At 43.0% G+C, this 16,592-nt stretch overlaps 1 protein-coding gene across 3 annotated transcripts in view; it reads left to right on the top strand.

Moving 5' to 3' along the window:
• BIRC6 (baculoviral IAP repeat containing 6) overlaps positions 1-16,592 on the top strand; it is a 538,457-nt gene that overhangs the window by 438,305 nt on the left and 83,560 nt on the right. For all 3 annotated transcript variants that reach the window (XM_078784399.1, XM_078784400.1, XM_078784401.1), the window contains one exon: positions 8,833-9,109. In XM_078784399.1, coding sequence (XP_078640525.1) covers positions 8,833-9,109 — 277 coding nt within the window. The remainder of the gene's footprint in view (positions 1-8,832; positions 9,110-16,592) is intronic.

The following is a 16,592-nucleotide window of genomic DNA, read 5'->3' on the forward strand; positions in this document are numbered from 1 at the left end:
GTGGGCAAGTGTTTTAAAAGTGCGAAAAAGAAAAGAAAAACATGAAAGCTCTCCATGAAGCCCACGTGTTACCGGCCAGCTGTGTTACATCTCACACACACAATATTTCTGCAATCTCAGCATGAGTGGTTGGCATTTGTGAGACACAATGTTCCAAAGCCAGTTGAATCTTTTTTTTGGGTTATTTTTTAGTGTCCCCAAACACACCTTGGGGTTGCTTGTGATCTTTAAGTTTATTCATTGTCATCTTAGTGTCTCCATCTACTCGTACCTTGTTACAAAAGATTTTTTTATCATGTGTTTTGAATATTTTGCAACATCGTCTGTTGCCTTTTGGTTTCCACGTTCAAATTATTTACGATTACGTTTGACAATTACCATTTATTTATTTATTTGGCTTCTTTTTATGTTGAAAGAACAATGTGGCAATTGAAAGGGCCGGGCGTCCTTTGTTAAGACGTTATTCAGGCCTGGCAGATTGATATACAGTCAAAACAATAAAAGTGATGAACGGTGCTATATCAGCCAATCGGTGGAGTAGCAGATCTCAGTTTCTGACTTCTACTGTGCATTGATTTCAAAGTTGAAGTCCAGCTTAAGAGAGTGAATTTACTATGGAAATGATCTGATAAAATAAGGTCAGGTGCATTTTAATTTGTCGTTGTGGTTTATTGAAATTACACCATCGGTAAATTAATGTATCACGATGTGCAAAAATTGATAGGGAACTCATCCTTTTCCTGAAGTTTTCACTTGTTAGTCCCCTACCCGGAGGGGACTTTAGGTTTGCTCTCCATCTTGTCTGTCTGTCCGTCCCACCTGTGGTTTTCCAGACATTTTCGCCATCCCCTTCAACATATTCAACTGAAATTTGGTACATGGATTTATTTGGATAACCTGTAGAACAAGATTGAGTTTTGGGGAGTTTCACCAATTTTTCAGGGAGTTTTGCCCTTTTGGACTTATAAAATATCACATATTGCACATAGGTCAGTTTTCCAGACTTTTCCCCTTACCCTTCAACATATTGAAGCCTGGTGTTGGCTTAGCGGTTAGGGTGCCGGCTTGGGATCCTAGGATCCTGGGTTTGAATCCCGGTCGATCGCTGAATTAACACCAGGGAGCTTGACTCAGCCTGTCATCCTTTCGAGGTTGGCAAATTGAGTACCAGTTCACTGGTAATTCCCTGTGTGTCGTAAGAGACGACTAGCAGGGTTGGCGGCAGGAGGGGCATCCGGCCGTAAAACATTGCTTCAAAAAATGGACGAAGGTGCCCGAAAAAGGCCAACCGCTGATCTGCAGGGAAAAATGGCCTCTAAAGGTGGTTCTTCAACATATTGAACTGAAACTTGGTAGGGGACATGTATTGCAAGGCAATTCTCCCTCTTGTTTTTCATGTGTTTGTGTGTGTGTCTCTCTCTCTCTTTCTCTCTTTACCTCTTTCTCTCTTTCTCTCTTTCTATCTCTATCATGTTCTCACTCTCCTTTGCACTCTCGTTGGTTGTAATCCCCAGTTGCGGATTTCAGAAGGTGAAACGGAGTCCTTCCAGGAGTCAAAGTATCCTCCAGGAATCAAAGTATCCCACCTCCATTTCAGAGAGGATCACGTTTCATGAACCAAGTTCTGAAGTTTTATTTCCCAATTTATGTTCCGAGGGTTATTTTCCGAAAATACTTCCACGAACCGTGACATATAGCCTATCGATATATAGCATTAGGGCGTGGCATGTGTATTTTGGTGAAGAAGAGGCTGCTATAATGGCTATGTTACATGCTGATTGATGCTGTCCATCTTCTAAACTGAGTCTCCATGTCTTATCACATTGTATAACGGTGGTTGGTGAATAAGACTGCTTCAGTAGCACTAAAACTTCTGGATTTTTAAAAAACAATCTTGAAAGTCATTTTATTAGAATTGAAGTACAGGTCAGTCATTACCGGTCAGTATCAAGTACAGGTCAGTATTAGAACCTAACCCTAACTCCCCTACTCTGTCAGGTTGGATGGGGACCGTTGGTGAACAGCCATTTTCAGGTCTCTCCAAAGATGTTTGATTGGGTTCAAGTCAGGGCTCTGGCTGGGCCACTCAAGGACCTTCACAGAGTTGTCCCTAAGCCACTCCTGCGTTGTCTTGGCTGTGTGCTTCGGGTCGTTGTCCTGTTGAAAGGTGAACCTTCGGCCCAGTCTGAGGCCCTGAGCGCTCTGTTTCAGGTTTTCATTAAGGATATCTCTGTACTTTGCTCCGTTCATTGTTCCCTCAACCCTGACCAGTCCCCCAGTCCCTGCTGCTGAAAAACACCCCCACAGCATGATGCTGCCACCACCATGCTTCACCGTTGGGATGGTATTGGGCAGGTGATGAGCGGTGCCTGGTTTCCTCCAGACATGACGCTGAGAATTGAGGCCAAACAGTTCAATCTTGGTTTCATCAGACCACAGAATCTTGTTTCTCACAGTCTGAGAGTCCTTTAGGTGCTTTTTTGCAAACTCCCAGCAGGCTTTCCTGTGTCTTTCACTGAGAAGAGGCTTCCGTCTGGCCATTCTGCGATAAAGCCCAGATCGGTGGAGTGTTGCAGTGATGGTTGTCCTTCTGGAAGTTTCTCCCATCTCCACACAGGATCTCTGGAGCTCAGCCAAAGTGACCATCGGGTTCTTGGTCACCTCTCTTACCAAGGCCCTTCTCCCCCGATTGCTCAGTTTGGCCGGGCGGCCAGCTCTAGGGAGAGTCCGAGTTGTTCCAAACTTCTTCCATATTAGAATTATGGAGGCCACTGTGCTCTTGGGAACCTTCAATGCAGCAGAATTTTTTTGTAGGATTCCCCAGATCTGTGCCTCGACACAATCCTGTCTCTGAGCTCTGCAGGCAGTTCCTTCGACCTCATGGCTTGGTTTTTGCTCTGATATGCATTGTCTGCTGCGAGACCTTACATAGACAGGTGTGTGCCTTTCCAAATCATGTCCAATCAATTGAATTGACCACAGGTGGACTCCAATCAAGGTGTGGAAACATCTCAAAGATGATCAAGAGAAATGGGAGGCACCTGAGCTAAATTTCAAGTGTCATAGCAAAGTGTATGAATACGAATGTCAATGTGATATTTCAATTTTTTCTTTTTAATAAATTTGCAAAACTTTCTAAAATCCTGTTTCTCTTTGTCATTATGGGGTATTGAGTGTAGATTGATGAGGGAAAAAATGAATTTAAACGATTTCAACATGAGGCTGCAACATAAAATGTGAAAAAAGTGAAGGGGTCTGAATACTTTTTGAATGCACTGTATATACATAAATAAATTCCTCCTCACCTCACCCCTCCTTCCCCCCGTCCCCCCGGCTCCCTCCCACAAAGGAGGACATGTTGTCTCGCCCCTCCTATCCTCTCTTCCTTTCTTTTCCAGCCAATTTCACCTTTCTATCCCCATTCTTTTTGTGAAGTATTTACCATACTCATTCATGTGTTCTTTCAACCTTTCTCCTTTTTTTACTCAAATCTGCTTTAACTGAACCTTCACAAAAAATAATAAAATGAGTCCCTCCTACCGTAATAACAAAGTGCTTATATACACCTCCGCCTTCCTTCGAGCTCCACTCCACCTGGCTGGTTAATCTCCTTCTATTCTTCTTTTCCTCCTCCTGAACCTGTCTGGAAATCTTTGTTCTCCCAGCCTCCCTGCCCTCATTTCAGTGAATACCCAGGCAGTCATCACAATTTGGTTTTATAATGTTTAAACTTCCATCTCCCATATTGTATACTCCCTTCTATTACATCTTACTCTCTTCCTTTTCAAAAGGCTCTTTTCAAATCGCTCCTTCAATCATTCTGATTCAAAAAATGCAATCTCTTACAGTTCTTCCTTTCCCCAATCTCTAAACTCTCTTTTAAATCACAACTCCTCCAACGTTTTCAAAACAAACATCTCTGACTCGAAAATCTCAAGAACCCCAGTTTGCATTGGATGTAAGTATTTTATTCATTGTTCCTCTTGTACATCTTCAGTGTAAAATCCTTCCCCTCTGTTCTCTCCTCTACTGGTGCTTGCCCCAATCCTACGCTTATGAGCGTTCCACCCCATGACCCCTCCCTCTACTCCCTCCTACCCCCATTCCATCACTACATCCCCCCTACCCCTCCTCTTCAAAACTCCCCACTCACTCCTCCCCTTAAAATTGCCTCCCTCTTTCCTCCCCTTCAAATCTCCCACCTCAACCCTCTCCTTCCAACCTTCCTCCTCAACCCTCCCCTTCAAATCTCCACCCTCCCCTTCAAAGCTCCTCCTCACCCCTCCCCTTCAAAACTCCCCCCCTTCACCCTCCCCTTCAAATCTTCCCCCTCATCGCTCCCCTTCAAAACTCTCCTGTCAACCCTCTCCTACAAACCTTCCCCTTCAACCCTCCCCTTAAAATCGCCTCCTCTTCCCTCCCTTTCAAAACTCCCTCCTCAACACTTCCCTTCAAATCTCCCCCCTTACCTTTCCCCATAAAACCCCCTTCAACCCTCCCCATCAAAATTCCCCTCAACCCTCACCTTCAAATCTCCCCCCTCACCTTTCCCCATAAAACCCCCCTCACTCCTCCCCTTAAAAACTCCCCTCACCCTCCCCTTCAAAACTCCCCTCACCCCTCCCCTTCAAATCTCCCCTCTCAACTTCATGTTGGTTTATGCTGACTTACTCCAAAAGCAAAAGCTAAAACCAAGACGAGACATTCACAGCTCTTCCATGTGTGAACGATCAAGAACAACAACAACAACATGCATTTTAAAGGCCATTTTCCCTACTAGAGCGGGGGTTAGCCTTGCGGTCCCCATGACAATCTTCTCCATTTTGCCCTATTTTCTGCATCTCTCCTTGTTAACCGCCTTGCCCGCATTTCTTCTTCCACCATCTTTAGCCAAGTCTTTCTCGGTCTTCCCCATCCTCTACTTCCTTCTACATTCATTTCCATCACTCTTCTCAACCAGTCACTTTCATCCTTCCTCAACACATGACCAAACCATCTCAACCTGTTCCTCTTCACGGCATCAATCACAGGCTCTATTCCCATCATCTTTCGCAGTTCATCATTTGTCTTCCTCTCTCTCAACGATACTCCGCACATCCGTCGAACCATTTGCATTTACACCCTTTCCAACCTTCGTTGCTGCTCTACGTTCATTACCCATGTCTCGCTCCCATAAATCATAACATTTCTCACACATGCAGCATACACCTTTCCCTTCAACTTCAACGACACTCCCCTCATCATCAGCACGCCACTCAGTTCCCGAAACTTCTTCCATGCACATCTCACTCAAGCAACCGTTGCCGAGTCTGATCCACCTTCTCCATTCAGCATGTCTCCGAGGTAGCAAAATGTTTTCACACCTTCCAGCTTCACGCCGTCTCCAAGATCCAACTCAACATTTCCTCCATCTGCAGCTCCCTATGTGCACACCTTACACTTGAATGTAGCTGCGTGTTTTGAGCTACTACACGAATGTAGCTACTACACTTGAATGTAGCTACGACACTTGAATGTAGCTGCCACAGTGGTTAATGACCCTCTCAAACCACTACATTTTTGATGAACCCACTCAGCGCACATTGTACATTGAATGGAGTTCACTCCGACACCCTTCCTACACACAGCACAGGGCCACTTCCCAGTTCTTTCCACCTCACCACATGCTTTACCACTTGCCATCACCTTCGTCTTTCCGATATTCACCTTCAGACCTTTTGTCTCCATACATTCCTTCCACTTGTTCATCTTTTCCTTCAGTCCATCCATACTTTCCGCAATCAATACCAGATCATCTGCGTACAACAACTCCCACGGTAAACCCTCCTTTACGTTCTGAGCCAGCACCTCCATCACAGCTACAAATAGTAGTGGACTTAGTACCGACCCCTGATGCACTCCCACCTTCACCTCAAACTCACCACTGTTCCCGTCCTTCGTCCTTACAGCTGTACGCGCTCTTTTGTACATTGCCATCACTACTCTGATCAACCATTCCTCCACTCCTAACTTCCTCAATGCCCATGTCAATACTTCGCGTGGAACCCTATCGAATGCTTTCTCCAGATCAACAAACCCAAGAAACAACTTCTTCCTCTTCTCCATGTACTTCTCCTGCAACTGCCTCACAATGAAAAGCGCGTCTGTTGTTCCTCTTCCTGGCATAAATCCAAACTGCATTTCGTCGATCTTCACTTTCTTCCTTATCCTCCTCTCCAACACCCTTTCCAATACCTTCATTCCATGCTCCAATAACTTTATCGCTTGGTACGAGCCACACTCCAGAGGGTCACCTTTCCCCTTGTATAGAGGGACGAGGGTACTCAGTTCCCAAGCCACTGGAATGCGGCCTTCTTTCACCACCAGATTACAGATCTCTGTCATTCTCTTCACACCCCAACTTCCTGCTGCCTTCAACATATCTCCCACAACTCCCGTTGGCCCTCCTGCTTTTCTACCCTTCATTGCTTTTATCGCTTCCTCAACTTCCTTCTCAGTTATCTTCTCTGCCGGTCCTAAAACTGGGTTACTCTCTATGTTGCCATCCCATTCATTATCTGTATTCAACAGCATTTCCATATATATTTTCCATCTTCCTTTAATTCCATCTGGGTCGACAACGATTTGTCCCACTTCATCCTTCAAGCAACTCACCCCCATCACATCACACCTCTCTTTCGCTATCTGCTTTGCAATCCTGAATACTGCTTTCTGACCCTCTTCCGAATCCAAGCGTTCTCCGAACATTTTCCTACATGCCTCCTGCGCCTTTGCTACCTCTTTCTTTGCAGCCTTCCTGGCTGCCTTATAACTTTCATGCTCTGCTGTTTCTGCTCCCGTACCCTTCGCCTTCTGCCACTCCTTGAACTTCTTCCTCTTCTCGTCAATCCTCTTTCCAACTTCATCATCCCACCACCATGTTTCCGAGTGCCTCGGTGGTCCTTTTGTCCATCCACAAACCTCACCAACGGCTCCCAACAGAGTAGCTTTCATTGACATCCAACCACTTTCAAGCTCAACCACATCATCCTCGACCCTACTCAGCCTCTCTTTTAATGCCTCCCTTACTGTCACCCCTTTCAACCTCCACACCTTCATTCTCGGTTGGTACTTCACCCGCCGAGCTCTCCTCGCACCTTTCACCCTTATGTCGCAGACAACCAAGTGGTGCTGTGAAACAGCCTCCTCCCCCGGGATCACCTTTGTATCCCGGAGGTGCCTCCTATCTCGCCTACGCACCATCAGGTAGTCAACGGTTGTCGTCGACCCACCTGACGTGTATGTAACAAGCTTATTATCCTCTTTCTGGAACTGAGTATTACAAATCAACAAATCAGCTCCATCAGCAAACTCCAAAATCCTTTCACCTTCTCCATTTCTCACACCATATCCGTAACCCCCATGAACTCCGTCAAAACCATCCATACTCCTTCCCACATGTCCATTTAGGTCTCCTCGATCAATGCAACAGGAAAAACACCTGCCAGCGATTTTTTGCAATACGTATGCCCCGAGGTATCCCTCTAGGTAGTTTGCAAACTTTGTTAAAGATTGGTGTAGCTGTTTGTTTTCTATGATTTATAGACATACATACACACACCTATACATAGAGAATTTCCTTGTGGCAGGTGGGAGGGGGGAATTTAGGGGTAGGGGATTTGTTCACTTGAAGTGAGCCTGTGACCCCAGCACGTATGCAAATCTGGTGGAGATTGGTTAAATGTTAAAAGGTGTGGAATTGGATATAAGTCAAAGAAAAGTCTTCACACACCTTTTAACCTGTGCAATGTCTCTTCCACGTGCCTACATCTTGTATAAATTTCGAATCATTATGACACTCCAAACTGCCAACATTTGACTTCCTGCTTTAAAATAACTAGCAACCGTACCCGCCCTATGGGCGGGGCTTCGATTGTGAGGCCCAAATGAAAAGGCAAAGTATCAGAAATTGAAGGCTTTTTTTATTTTAAACGATTTATATAAACATCCGTTAAATCATATCACACGCAAATCATCAAAATCTAAACAATATTTGTAGAATTTCAATAAAAGCCACATCGCTGTTCATATCGGTAAATATTATTCCATCGTGTTTGGAAAAACTGGAAAATTGGAAATTGGAAAATTGGGGAAAAAATTGGAAAAACAATATAGCCTATTTTACTCCAGGGCGTCCCAGGATTACCCACCCCAAATTTCGCTGCGATCGGTTCAGCCGTTTTTGCCGTACCTGGGAACAGACAGACAGGCATTTGGTGAATTATAGTAAGATTATTTTATTTGCAAGTGTTTCTCTCTAAAGCAAGTTCATCTGGTTGATGTCGTATCCTTTAGCATGTGTAATGAAACTGTTTTGTTTAACATGTACTCTTTCAACGTGGGGGGTAACAGAATTACGTAGTAATTGTTCAAACATGAGATGAAGACACATATAATTATGTGGGGATATAAGGGTTAGGAATGAGATGGGGTTGAGGTTAGCGAAATTGGTGGGGAGGGGTAGAGTGGGGTGACATAAAACTACAAAGTGTTTCCTGCTGTGCACAGCACAATTCAGCATGGCACGGTTCACGTCAAATGTAGTGAAAATAACTTTCCTCTCATTGTCCGTTACCGACTCTTTTTGCATGTTCTTCATTTAGTCTGAGATACTCTGATTGAAATGGCCTGAGTTTAAGTTTAAGGGGAAAAACACATTGAAATGTTTAAGGAAAACAATTGCCTCTATTGTTGCTCCTATTGTTCTCAGAGCTATCTTGTGCATTTTCCTTCCCCATAAATTTGATTGTCACAAAACTTGCTTTTCTTTCCGGCCCCATCCTTTTCTTATAGTATTAGACATGGCGCGTCACGTGCCCTTGTACCGGGCACTTTTGGAGCTGCTACGTTCCATGGCCCAATGCTCACCACTCATCCCTCTGCTTCTACCTTCGGTGTCCAGCGGTCCCAATGGCGGTCAAGATCACGATGAAATGGAGAAGCAAGAGGATCGGGGGGTTGACGAGGATGAGGAAGGGGTTGAAGCCACTTCTACTGTTTCTCAGGCATCAATCTCGGCACTGCTCGCCAAAATGAAGATATGCGTTGACACCTACAGTAGTCGACTGAGGTAAGAAACACTTAACAAGAAAGTGATCAGAAGAAGAACAATAGAGTTAAGTTAGTCAATACTCGGTCCAGGAGGGAGGACGTATTAGCAGGATAAATCTGGATTGGGAAGCTTTTTGATTGCGTCAAACCCACAGAGTCACAGGAGGCCTTTGCTAATCTGCCATGGCTCGTTGTGGCCGAGCTAACACCCAACCAGTGATTCTTGATTGAGGGAATAAGCTTGGAAATGCACGCAACTGCAATATGCTTTAACAGCCGGTCATAGATGTACAGTCACGTGAAAAAGTAAGTACACCCCATGTAAAGTTTTGACTTTTTCAACATATTTCAACATACAGCTATTTGATCTTCATTTCAACAATATTGATAGATAAAGGTGATATAATATAACAAATATCATGAAACATTTACATTTTGTAGTCCATTGTATAATTTAGATGAACATAAATGCAAATTTCGCATGTGGAAAAAGTAAGTACACCCTTGGCTCTTATAGGTGGTATTGCCCCCTTTGGCAGAAACAACCTCAAGTAGGCGTTTCTTATAACTGTCTACCAGTCTCTGACATCGACTGGGAGAAACTTTTGCCCACTCCTCCATGCAGAATTCTTTCAGCTGTGCGATGTTTGAGCGGTTTCTTGCATGCACAGCTCGTTTCAAATCCCCCCACAACATCTCGATGGGATTTAGATCTGGGCTTTGACTTGGCCATTCCAGAACCCTCCATTTCTTTCTTTTCAGCCATTCCTTGGTGGATTTACTGGTATGTTTCGGGTCATTGTCATGTTGCAAGGTCCACCTTCGGTTGAGCTTCAAATTTCCGACAGATGGCCTCACATTATCTTCAAGCACCCTCTGGAACAATGAAGAATTCATAGTGGATTCTATGATGGTGAGCTGCCCAGGCCCTGATGCAGAAAAGCTGCCCCAAACCATAATATTTCCACCACCATGCTTTACAGTTGTTATCAGGTTCTTGTGGTCAAATTCTGTCTTTGGTTTTCGCCAAACATGTCTTCTGGTACTGTGGCCAAATAGCTCTACCTTTGACTCACCTGTCCAGAGCACATTGTTCCAGAAGTGCTTGTCTTTGCCTCGGTGTTCATTGGCAAACTTTAGTCTTGCCCTGATGTTCTTTCTGGACAGCAAAGGTTTCCTCCTGGCACACCTCCCATGTCGATCAAATTTGTGCAGCCTCTTTCTAATGGTAGACTCGTGCACTTTGACATCAACAGTGGCAAGAGCTACCTGTAGGTTCTGTGATGTCATTCTGGGGTTCTTCGAGACTTCTTCCAGCATCTTGCGGTCTGCTCTTGGGCTGAACTTGCTGGGGCGGCCCGGCCTAAACAAGTTGGCAGTTGTTTGGAATCTTCTCCACTTGTAGATGATCTTCCGGACAGTCGAAGTGATTGATTTCAAATTGTTTGCAGATCTTTTTAAATCCCTTCCCAGACTCGTAGGCATCTATAACCTTCTTTCTGTAGGCCTCAGAGAGCTCTTTTGATCTAGGCATGGTGACGCCGCACACTTCAACAACAAAGAGCAAACCAAACTAAATGTCTGAGGTTTAAATAAGACAGGTTCCTCCAAGATCCTCTCTGACGATGTTCTAATCATTTGCACCTGAGCTGGTGCACCTGATTCTAATTTTAGGTTTTTGAAGTAGTGATAAATGTAGGGGGAGGTGTTGGGAGGGAGTTGTTGTATGCAGATGATCTGGTGTTGATTGCGGAAAGTATGGATGGACTGAAGGAAAAGATGAACAAGTGGAAGGAATGTATGGAGACAAAAGGTCTGAAGGTGAATGTCGGAAAGACCAAGGAGATGGCAAGTGGTAAAGCATGTGGTGAGGTGGAAAGAACTGGGAAGTGGCCCGCCCTGTGCTGTGTGCAGGAAGGGTGTCGGAGTGAACTCCATTCAATGTACAATGTGCGCTGAGTGGGTTCATCAAAAATGTAGTGGTCTGAGAGGGTCATTAACCAGTGTGGCAGCTACATTCAAATGTAAGGTGTGCACAGAGGGAGCTGCACATGGAGGGAATGTTGAGTTGGATCTTGGAGACGGCGTGAAGCTGGAAGGTGTGAAAACATTTTGCTACCTCAGAGACATGCTGAATGGAGAAGTTGGATCAGACTCAGCAATGGTTGCTGGAGTGAGATGTGCATGGAAGAAGTTTCGGGAACTGAGTGGCATGCTGATGAGGAGGGGAGTGTCGTTGAAGCTGAAGGGAAAGGTGTATGCTGCATGTGTCAGAAATGTTATGATTTATGGGAGCGAGACATGGGTAATGAACGTAGAGCAGCAACGAAGGTTGGAAAGGGTGGAAATGCGAATGGTTCGATGGATGTGCGGAGTGTCGTTGAGAGAGAGGAAGATAAATGATGAATTGCGATAAATGATGGAAATAGAGCCTGTGATTGATGCTGTGAAGAGGAACAGGTTGAGATGGTTTGGTCATGTGTTGAGGAAGGATGAAAGTGACTGGTTGAGAAGAGTGATGGAAATGAATGTAGAAGGAAGTCGAGGACGTGGAAGACCGAGAAAGACTTGGCTAAAGATGGTGGAAGAAGAAATGCGGGCAAGGGGGTTAACAAGGAGAGATGCAGAAAATCGGGCAAGATGGAGAAGATTGTCATGGGGACCGCAAGGCTAACCCCCGCTCTCGCAGGGAAAATGGCCTTAAAATGCATGTTGTTGTTGTTGTTGATAAATGTAGGGGGGTACTTACTTTTTCCACATGCGAAATTTGCATTTATGTTTATTTAAATTATACAATGGACTACAAAATGTAAATGTTTCATGATATTTGTTATATTATATCACCTTTATCGATCAATATTGTTGAAATGAAGATCAAATAGCTGTATGTTGATATATGTTGAAAAAGTCAAAACTTTACATGGGGTGTCCTTACTTTTTCACGTGACTGTATATTGGTTTGCTCTTCTTGCCTCAACAAAAAATTCCTGGGAAATTCACTGAAGTTGCATTTGCTCGCCATTCCTTTTCGCTGAAAGTGAAAACATTGATAACAATCAGATTTAGCTTTTGAAGTTTTAGAAAGGATGAACTTTATGTTATCTGCTACATATTTTTTTCCTTTAACCTGACTCCTTTGCCTATTTGTGGAGTGCTGTGGGACTCCTTGAATTGCTTTGTTCAATCTTTTGTTGGTGCATGACATTTAGCAACATGTGAGGTTGGTAGAACCTCACTTCCATCACCTTTGTTCCAGACACCGACTCACATTAGTTTCTCTCCTCTCTGATCCTGTTCATCTAAACGATTCATGTTCGTAGACTTTCCCAACTCTTTTGTCAGTTCAGGGATCTAGATCACAATTTTTGTGTAAAAGCTTCTGGGTTCTCCTCTGCTGTCCATCGAGTCTACAAATGAATTGTCTGTGTGCTTGACTATTTTTCTTTTCCTGTTCTCCTTATTTTTAACAACTTATTTGTACATGCACTATTTTTACTTGTGAAAATCGAAGGTTTTTCTCGTACATTGTTTCGTCTTGTGCACTATTCTGTGTTTATCTGTCTGGCTGTCTTTTTGTATGTCAATTGCTGACATGTCACAATTTTAAACCGATCTTTACTTCACCATTTGGTGAAATTGATCATAAAGGCAAAGCCTATTGATTTTGAAGTCAAAAGGTCAACATGGGTCAAAGGTCAACAACTTTGACACATTTCTAAAATCCTCAATTTTCATCCAATTGCCTTGAAATTTGAAGAGTATTTACATTTCAGATCACCAAATTCAACCACAAATTATTTTGGAGATGTAAAGGTAAATAGGTCAACATCGGCCGAATTTCTAAAATCAGCAATTTTCATCTAATTGACTTGAACTTTGAAGAAGATTTGCATATCAGATCACTGAATTCAACCACCAATTATTTCTGAGGCCAAAAGGTCAACATAGGCCAAAAGGTCAACAAACTTATTTTAGGAATTTTGCAAGTATTGTGCTATGCACGACATATTTGTTGTTTGTGTATTTTTATTATTTTTTGTGCTCAGAATATTGAAGTCGAAAGCCAAGCTGAGGTAATGAGTCATCGTGCTGCACTGAGTTTTATAGCTCAAATATGTTGTAATATCTTGTGCTAACAAAGGTACCCGTGCTACGTACACATGGGAGGCCAAGTGCAAACGGACAATGCGGAAACCTCGACAAAATTTAATAACCTCTACAATGATCTAGAAATCCCTCTGCCTTTTTGCAGAGGACTCCACATTGTGTCGTACAGTTTCCCCACCCCTTTGCTGAGGAGATGTCAGCTGCCCCCCTCTCTCTCTCTCTCTGCTGATCTGGAAATGATTCGACTCTGTTCTGCTAAATGGAGCATGTCCTTCAATGCTGGAAAATCTATTAGTCTCACCAAATCACTCTGAAATGATCATCATATGAAGCTACCTCTCAATTTCCTTGGTCGTCCACTGTGAGAGGCATCCTCTGTCGATCCAAGTCTTTTCTTAGAAAATCGGACCTCTTTTTTCTTCCTATCCTTAGGAAAGCAGAGCTACTCACAGCATTACATCTGGCTCCCCTGGATTCTGTAGAATCCGTAGCTCTCAAAATGATTGGATTCTCCTGTGATGAGGCCGAAGCACAAGGTCTGTCTGTTGCTCTCAAATTGTAGGCAGGTTGGTGGTCTCTATTTTCTACCATATATGCTCCAACATTGCTCCCTCTTGTCTCTCAGTTGTCCGACCCTCTTCTGCAACTCCAGGATGCATGCTTTCTTCTAGTAACCCATGCTGGTTAAACTTCCAAAATCCAGGCTGACGACACACCTCAACTCTTTTATTCCTCACTTATCCTGTCTATGGAACCAACTTCCAGAGGCTGTTCTGTCTTATTCTTCCCTCCAGGACTTGAATCAAGCAGTGCATCGCCATTTCTTGTCATTGTCATCCCCAATTTTGACCAATGATCTTTATTACCCCATTAAGCTTTTCTAACTCCACCATTTTATTTGCTAATATTCGGTTTTCATCTCTTCTCCATCTCTTCTTTTCCTGTTCATTCGTTCCCTTGACATTTCCCCCCTGTAAGTTCTACCTTGCTCTTCCATGAGACTCACTCCTGGAAATAAATAATAAAAACCGCTGGTGTTCAGGGTGGGACAGAGTTGAGAGATCATTTTAGGTTGCAGTGTTGGTGATAGTTGGGCAATTATGTAGAGCCAGATCATGCATCAAGTTCTCCAAATTCTGAGTACAGTATACTGAAACATGACTGAGACCTCAGTGGAAAGAATTGCTGAGCTTCCTTTGAACTACAATGTGCCACTACCTTCCAGGTACGATTGGTTGTCAAACCTCTATCATCTGAATACGCTGCTGTGCTCTGAATAGTTCTGCAGAGCAACAGATACCGCAATGTCTTTCATCCTCCAACGTCTGCAAATTCCCTGTGACTTCATTCAGAGCCTGACTTCACTTTTCAAATTCCCTGTGGCCCTTCTCGACCCCAGTCATGTGACACTATATACATATGTACATATACAGTATGTGTGCATTTATGCCCGTTTCCAGGTGGTACCTTCTTTGCTGAGGTGTGTGATTTAAACATTTTTTTCACATCGATCAATACAACAGCATATACAAAATGCTAGTCTATATCACATGGACACTTCGGATATTAGTTGAGAAGGTTGAAACACACATAAGATTAGATACATTGTCCCCTAAAATTGGAGCACAGTGTCATGTTTTCTGTGCTGCATTGGGATAATATTCTGAAGTTCTGAACTTGCATTGTCATCGTTTGGTAGTAAATGTGAAGAGTTTCAAAAACTCTTGTTCATAGAACACCTTACCCCAATTCCCCATGCTGTCTTGAGAACCAAGGACATGGGCGGGGTCTACGAGCGGCAAATTTGATTTGTCGTGATGACGTATAATGCAGAAATATTTTGTCTAGATACTGCTAAACTAAAGTGTTTTGAAAGTTGTAAAAGCCGATTTGTGTTCTACATTGCTCAAATATATAATTAAAATGAAATAAAATAGGATATTAAAGGTTGTATAAAAACATTTCAGAACTTTAACACCTTTGATGCAGCGGCTTTTACATCACCCTATCTAACACGCTACATTAGTTATTCGTGCCTGATGTTTGTGTCCTTTATGAGGTCCTTAAAAACAGTAAGTTCCCTGTTTGGAATAATTTTCAATTTTGTCTGACTGCCAGACAGGCAGACAGAGTAAAAACAGTCATCACTCCTCTCTGTGCATGCACGAACGGATCAAATTCAAAGCCATTGTACTGCTAAACTACATGTTCATTTTCTGATTTGTGTTCAAAATATAACAATTGAAATTAAGTTGTTCATCCATCATGAAATTACGTTTGTCGACAGTCATACAGACAGAAGTTTTAACCAATTGCTTAACTCTGCTTTTTGGTTCATGTGTGTGGAATAATTAATTATGTGACCACGATCAATGACACGCAAAAACAATTTTGCATTGCCGTCATCCATGACAAAGTTTTAGACTTGATATAGAAAGAAACTGTGTACAAAATGTATGGGTGAAATAAAAACAGTTTTCAATAGTCATTCCTCATCTTGAGCTGACATTTTAGTTCAAAATCTTTGAAAAACTTGTCACCTTTCTGCCTCACTTTTAGTGTAGTGTAACATTTTTTAAGCTTCACTGAGTTTAGTCGTGGGCATTCTGGTGGGCAGATGGAGGAACAAACAATGGTGTGAAAGATAAAAAGATTACTTGAAGAAGAAAAAGAACTTAAATAGTTTCTACCTTATAAGATGATTTGATTTTTATCATTGCGAAAAACCGTTCTCCCCTTCCTCCTGACCTCTTCTCTTTCTGTTGATCTTTCATTGCCTCTCCTCTTGCTATCAATCCCAACTCTCTACGTCACGTCCTGATTCTGAATTGGCAGCCCTCCTCTGGTTTTTGACACCACCATTCCTCATCCTTGAGGCAGTCATCCTTCTTACGATTGATTGTAGGATGCCACTTGTCTCCTTTTTTTTTGATCAAACATCGCATACCAAAGTCTTCATAATCTTCCTCCCCTGGTATTTCTTCCTATCCTAATTGTATACTTTTTGATGAGATTACTGATACATCTGCTTTTGTAAAAGGAAATTCAGGTTTAGTAAAGGGATGCTCATTCCATTAAGCTTCTGCCATTTGATTTTGAATGCAACTCGTGAAGTTTATTGGTGCTCTGCAGGTTGATAATTACAATGCAGCATGAGAAAGCATCACAAAGTATGACATTATGCTGTTAGCGTGTAATAAAACGCCTCCTCGGAAGGGACCCATAAGCTAATGATGTAGGTGAAATAGGACTATTCATTATCTTCATGCATTGTGGCTAACAAGTTTGACTGAAGATTCCAAGTGCTTGGTCTTGTTTGTGCACAAATTACATTAACCAACCGGTGCTTTTTTGTAATTATTTATATGGACCAAAACAGCAATGGGGTTTTTTTT

Source organism: Myxine glutinosa, chromosome 9 (genome assembly GCF_964187855.1).
Source record: "Myxine glutinosa chromosome 9, kmMyxGlut1.1, whole genome shotgun sequence".
Taxonomy (NCBI): Eukaryota; Metazoa; Chordata; class Myxini; order Myxiniformes; family Myxinidae; genus Myxine; species Myxine glutinosa.